Genomic DNA, 6520 nt, shown 5'->3' with positions numbered 1-6520 from the left:
CTCGTATGAGGATCGTATGCCTGCAGCGTTAAAACATAAAGACCACATAAACACTTTGTCAAATTATCTCCAGTCTTTTTTTACCATTTTTATTAATTGAGTGGAGCTATGGAGGTAAACCTCTAACTAAAACAAGGTAATAATATATAATATTTAAAATGTGGAACAAAAAATTACCGAATTTCATTAAACCTCAACTAAAACTTAGCCTTTAAAAAATTATAGATATGTATTTTTTTTTTTTTAAAAAAAAGAGTTTAAACAAACTTGCCGCTGTCGCCATAAGTTTTCCAGGTACAATTAGGAAAACCTGGTACAATAAGGAATAAGTTATCCTAGCTAATACGGGAATTGGCAAATAAAAGTATTTATATGGGATTTTATCATCGCTAATGCTTTCGTTTCGGTTGAGGGCAGTTGTAAATTTCTTGTTCGTCTTAGTTTCTAAATAATGGAGATTATTTCAACGTCGGCTCCGACAGTGTTGGATGTGATCAGTACTAAAGAGTTAGAGAAAATTTTAGTTGATGAAAAATTATTTGCGAGTGAGGAAGAATCTTTAGTAAGGGTGGAGGTATTGGGAAGGTTAGACGGGATTGTTAAAGATTGGATTAAAAGGGTCACAATGGATAAGGGTATATCCGATGAGGAACAGATTCAAGAAGCTACTGCCAAATTATTTACATTCGGGTCTTATCGTTTGGGTGTTGCCGGCCCTTCTGCTGATATTGATGCTTTATGTGTTGGACCTTGCTATGCTACTAGACATGACGACTTCTTTGGTAAGCTTTTCCGTATGCTCCAAGAAACTCCTCTAGTTGAGGATTTAACCCCTGTGCCGGATGCCCGTGTGCCGGTTATCAAGTTTAAGTTTAATGGGGTGTCTGTTGATCTTCTTTACGCACAATTGCAATTTTCGGTGATTCCTGAGGACTTGGATATCTTACAAGATTCCTTGTTGCACAATCTTGATGAGCAGACGGTCTTGAGTCTCAATGGATGCAGGGTCACTGACAGGATTCTCAGTTTGGTTCCTAATGTTCGGAATTTTCGGTCCACTTTGAGATTCCTTCGGTTTTGGGCAAAGCGGCGTGGGATTTATTCCAATGCGATGGGGTTTCTTGGCGGTGTTAACTGGGCATTGCTCGTTGCTCGTGTGTGTCAGCTGTACCCCGATGCCCTTTCTAATGTGCTGGTTTCTCGATTCTTCAAGATTTTTGCACAATGGAAGTGGCCTAATCCAGTCATGTTATGTCCAATTCAGTATCAGGCTATGCCCCATCATGTTTGGGATCCCAGAAGTAATCAGAGGGACAGGAAACATCTGATGCCTATAATAACCCCTTCCTATCCTTGTACGAATTCTGGCTACAATGTGTCATCCACTACACTCCGCATCATGCAAGCAGAATTTCAGAGGGCAAAAGAACTGTGTGAGGAAATTGAGGCTGGCAAAAGGACCTGGATTACTCTTTTCGAGCCTTACCATTTCTTTGGATCATTCAAGAACTACTTGCAAATACACATTGCTGCTAAAAGTGCTGGAGATTTTAGACAGTGGAAAGGCTGGGTTGAATCAAGGCTACGTCAGCTTATTCATATGATTGAGAGGGATATGGGCGGTGTGCTTCAGTGTCGTTTATACCCAGGCGATTTTTCAGAGAATTCAGTAAAATCAAGCAGCCAATGTTACTACTTCATGGGATTGGGCCGCAAGCAAGGCGTTAGTCCTCAGGATGGTGAAAGGTTTGATATGAGATTAACTGTGGAGGAATTTAAGAGCCACGTAGTATGGATGTACAGCTCATGGAAACAAGGAATGCAAATGCATGTATCCCACTTAAGATGCCAAGACATCCCTGATTTTGTCTTTCCTGGAGGAGTTCGACCTCCTAAGTCACTCAACGAAAAGAAGAGGAAAAGAATTGAAGTCATTGAAAGCAGAAAATTGAAGAAATCTGAATCTTCAACTGCAGGACATTCTTCTGATCAGAAATCCTCACAGACAGAGAGTGGTGTGGCACTTGATGGTTCTAACGGTCTCAAAAGTAGTCCATCAGTGGAGCCTTCAACTTCTTCTGTCAGTAGCAGCACGTCTGCCTCTTCTCATCCACAGAGGCCGGCAGTATCAATCGAAACTGAAGATGACGATGCCACAACCGTGAGTCAAGCCCAAAATTTTAATCAAGTCGGTGCGACAGTTGCAGCAGCTTTAGCAACCGGCACTATATCTAGTTTTTGCCAGAATGAGAGTTTAGAAGAGCTTAAGCCTCCTGAACTTACTGCACCATGCTTCAAGACTGCATTTGTGGCCACTCAGAAGCCTATTATAAAGTTGCAATTCAGCTCTCTGGTGAAGTAATTAATCAGCAAAACCAAAATTTCTTCACACTTGCGGTGTGATTTTCAACATGTATATAGCAATGAAATTGATCAATCTAACACTTTTTAAAATATAATACAAAATTTCTGTATTAATTTTCCCCCGTGTTAATTTACTATGACGTTATTACTTATGTTGCCTGTGATCAAATTTTCATTACTGTGTTAACTTGAAATAGTTGCGTGCTCAGTTTTGGCTTAATCCCTTGTATTCCCCTTTATATGATGCATAGAAATGATTAGATCAAGTTGTCAGAGCTCCATTAGCAATGTCCAAAGACTAGGAATCTCAGCTAAAGACAAGAATTGAGATATGCGTACTGTTGTCACACAAGAATTGTACGGGTGAATTTAACTATTTAATGAATGTTATTTAACCAGTTTAATATTCATTATTCAATATAAGCTGCCTGGGAATTTTGATCTCCAACCCCAAATATCGCAGTTCACCATCTCATGAAACAATGTACACGATTGGTGTACGTTATAACGGTGTGTAATTGTTGTTCTCAAAGAAAACTACATTAATTATCAGGCTGATTGACTACTTTTTGTATAAGTGGGATTTGTCATACCATCTTAGAAGACTTGGTAGTCAATTGATTTAGACCCAAAAGAATTTTAAGGAAAAAAAAGAAAAAACACAAGCATTACCTCAACAAGACTATCAAAGGGCATCACCGCCAATGAATAAAAATGAACCAATCTCATATTGCACAACATATCACAAAATTATAATTCATACATAAGCATACCGCCTGCTATCTATCTCAATAAAAGCATGGGAAAGATGAACCTCACTGATCCCACTTTAACTAAAATGAAGCCGCAGAAATCAAGAATAGATAGAGAAAGCTCAACTAGAATCCAATCTCACAAGGGGCATGAAATGTCCTTCCACGGCATATAGCTTCTAGGTTTTCTCCAGCATAAGAACAGAGTGGTGATACCTCCACACCTGGGTTCAAGAGCAAGCATACCGAGTATTGAGAACGATCTAAAATCCTTGAGTAGCTACTTCAATTGAATAGAGAGAGAGGGGTAGGAGGGAGTTGAATAAGAGTCATTATTTTGTTTTCCTTTTTAATTTTACATATTAAAAGCAAATTGTGAGAAAGATGATGGCGAGCCAAACCTACATCTAAGTTGCAAAGTTTAATATCCTAGATGACCTGGACTAATTCACATCATCCAAAGGCAATTCAACTTAACCTAAGCCCTCCTCATCTCAGTTACCAACATAGTATCACATAAAGTAACAGAAATTTCAGACTTTCTATTCTTTCCAGCTGCATATCTGAGTTTAAGCATCCTCTCTTCCTCCTTTTCCATTTCAAAACTTACTAAAGTACTCTTGTATAATGGAACTTCACATGTGAATGCACATAAAAGAAATAATGAAATTACCAGTTGCATATAGCGGCACTGAATGAGTCAAAAAGCCACCAGCAGCAATCACCCATCGTGTATGGAGTCGGAGAACAAGCAGTCGGGCACTGTCTGGGGTGTCAAAGTTTGAACCATTGGCATTTTTTACTGGTGCAAACTCTTCCTCACGCAACACCTGAAATTTTGTACAACATATTTTCCGAGACAAAAGTAACACTCAGCACAAAGACAAGAAAGGAAACTGCAGGACTTGGATTAAGGAAAATGGAAGGAATGTCACCTCAAAAAGTGCAGTTGAAGGAGCATAAGGAAATGCATCAAATATGAACTGCTCTAGCTTGAATCCCACAGTTTGGCCGTGGATAGAAGGTATCTTTTTCTCAGCAAGATGGTAACTGCACTCATAATGCATGTGTATTAACATACCAAGGCAGTAAAAAGTGCGTACAAAAAATACAATGAAGTGTCTGAAGAGCACCACAATGTTATTCATCCTGTACTAATTTCTAGAGTCGTCTTGACGTTTACTTTGACCCATCTCATTTCTAGGAATACCAAATAGATATACAATGGATGTTGCAAAACATTGAAGACTGAAATGACTAGGTTGGTTAATTCTTACATTTCTTGATGGTGTTTGATCCCTCTATTCTTTTGGAAGTTGGAACCCTATAAAAGATTAATGTTGATAATTTTTCCTCAAGGATCCCATAGAGAACATGAATGTTATTACTAGTTCACACTCTTTATAACATTGACAGGTTAGAAAGATATGGTGGAGACTAGAGACTGATATGACTCCATTCAGCTAGAACTGATTTTTAGAATGAGCTACTTGGAGTCCACTACCATGGTTCAATATAATCCAGACTGATAAAGCAGTGTCCAGGCAAAATGACATTAAAGATCAATCAGGACATATATAGCAATAAAGGACATGTTGATTATGGGAATGATAAAAATTAGTTTCAACATAGCATGTATGAGAAAGATAGCATTACTAACACACTGTCTTTTTCGAGGCCATTAGCCACTTGGTTTAGGAAATCCAAAGTAAACATGTGTAAGCAAACCTGAAACCGAAGAAGTGTAGAAAAGTCAGGAAAACAAATTCTATTAGAATGCAAGACATTTTTTATTATTTTAAACTTTTAGTGAATGCAAGAAGTCACAGTGCATACATTAACAACGACAACAGAGAACTCGAAAGAATCCTGAATGGAATGAAAATTATTATTTGCACCTTCAAATCATCGGTTTACATAGTTCATGACACATTCATTAGGATAGTAATTGAAGTTCTCTCATAAAGGTTTCACGAAGGCATTAAACCACCAATCAAAAACATTCACTGCCCCTGAAAACAAGCAAACTTTAAATCGTACAAGACTTTAAAGAACAGGGAAATCAGGTTTTATGGGACCAAAATTCATTATAACATTCTAAAATGCAATTTTTAGAGTATAAAAGAATAAGAAATGTTTAAAGAAATGAAAAGAAAACTTCTTTAATCACAATAGTAATAGTAACCTCATGCATAATTTTTCAGCCAAACTCCTTTCAGCCGGCAATTTATTACCTACAAGCACTTGGGCCGCATACTCCAACAAGCAAAATCAAAATCTACAGGAGCACTACAGCTTAGGAAAAAATCATTAAGAAGTTGAGGCAAAAGTACATACATTACTCCAACAAAAACGAAGACGTCCAGTCTCCTGATTGATTGCAGAAGCCAGTGATGGATCTAATTCACTGTACTCAACAACAGTAAGAGGTCCACCTTTACCTCGTCTTACAAAAACACCAACTTTTTCTTGGGGGTATGCCTGTAACCAAACTCAGAGGAAAAGGAATAAATTGTTTAGAATATATTTTTTAAACAACAAAGTTCTTTTCATTGTAAACAATATCAAATTGCCTAAGTTTATACAGTGAACAATGCACTTATGCTTATTAACCATCAATTACTACTGCTGATAGTGACAGAGCTAAACTAGAATAAACCTGATTCATGTCCAGATTTATTCAGTATCCAAGCACGATTTTTCCATTTAAATTGAGAAGCAGATGCTAAGCAAAACCAAATTCCAAGATAACCTAGACACGGAGAAAACACCCTTTGACATGAGGGGTCGTGGTGTCTATATCCATCATAGAGAATTTTATACGGTGAGTTAACCAGAATAATGATAGCAATGGAAGCAAACTGCAATTATCTGGAATGCCTTCTCAAATTCAAGTTTCCATTTAGACATTAATCAATTCATAAAATTGAAGTTCCAGACAACTCCAGATGCAGAATATTTAGTTACCTTGCGGACAACTTTTGCACCAGCAGAGACACCTTTATCAATAAAATATCCCAAGAAAGTAGGATCAGCCACGCGAACCTGCTTGCAAGACCCTAATCACTATTTCTTAAATAGGAAAATACCTAGAATTTTTAATAAAGAAATAATCGAAAGAACAAAAACTTACCAGCGCATTGTCAACTCCATAGCAATCTATGTATTTAATCCCTCTCGTAGCCATGTCTTCGAATAATTTTGATGATTTCAGAGCTGATCAACATGAGTCCAGCTAAAAAAGTAAGTATCCATATGATATTGTGATACTTGAAACATCGCTGAATCAAAAGGATACCTGAATAGAGTCCTCCATTTCCATCTGGAGCCTTAGCAACCTGGCTTTAAACAATTAAACTCATATAACTAGATTATTGTTCACGCCTCCGCGGTTGCCAGAGTTT

General features: G+C 37.6%; 2 protein-coding genes across 2 annotated transcripts in view; one reads left to right on the top strand and one right to left on the bottom strand.

Annotated features, from left to right (window-relative positions):
- The first annotated feature begins 352 nt into the window (after nt 1–352).
- LOC18051438 (nuclear poly(A) polymerase 1) lies at nt 353–2445 on the top strand. Its single transcript, XM_006448584.2, has one exon. The coding sequence runs from the start codon at nt 452–454 to the stop codon at nt 2360–2362; it is 1911 nt and encodes a 636-aa protein (XP_006448647.1). The 5' UTR covers nt 353–451; the 3' UTR covers nt 2363–2445.
- A 626-nt stretch (nt 2446–3071) lies between these two features.
- The window catches only part of LOC18051437 (UDP-N-acetylglucosamine diphosphorylase 1), an 8161-nt gene continuing 4712 nt past the window's right edge, over nt 3072–6520 (bottom strand). Inside the window, exons 8-15 of the mRNA XM_006448583.2 lie at nt 6415–6454; nt 6250–6332; nt 6084–6161; nt 5454–5597; nt 4777–4844; nt 4052–4166; nt 3790–3946; nt 3072–3340 (exon numbers count right to left, since the gene is read on the bottom strand). Coding sequence (XP_006448646.2) covers nt 3243–3340; nt 3790–3946; nt 4052–4166; nt 4777–4844; nt 5454–5597; nt 6084–6161; nt 6250–6332; nt 6415–6454 — 783 coding nt within the window. The 3' untranslated portion in view covers nt 3072–3242. The remainder of the gene's footprint in view (nt 3341–3789; nt 3947–4051; nt 4167–4776; nt 4845–5453; nt 5598–6083; nt 6162–6249; nt 6333–6414; nt 6455–6520) is intronic.

The sequence above is a fragment of the Citrus clementina genome, unplaced genomic scaffold (genome assembly GCF_000493195.1).
Source record: "Citrus clementina cultivar Clemenules unplaced genomic scaffold, Citrus_clementina_v1.0 scaffold_2, whole genome shotgun sequence".
NCBI classification, from domain to species: Eukaryota; Viridiplantae; Streptophyta; class Magnoliopsida; order Sapindales; family Rutaceae; genus Citrus; species Citrus x clementina.
This window is presented reverse-complemented; position numbering and strand designations above follow the sequence as displayed.

What these genes read in the sequence shown, in the direction of transcription:
- LOC18051438 (XM_006448584.2), top strand. Translation starts at nt 452, where the DNA reads ATGGAGATTATTTCAACGTCGGCTCCGACAGTGTTGGATGTGATCAGT.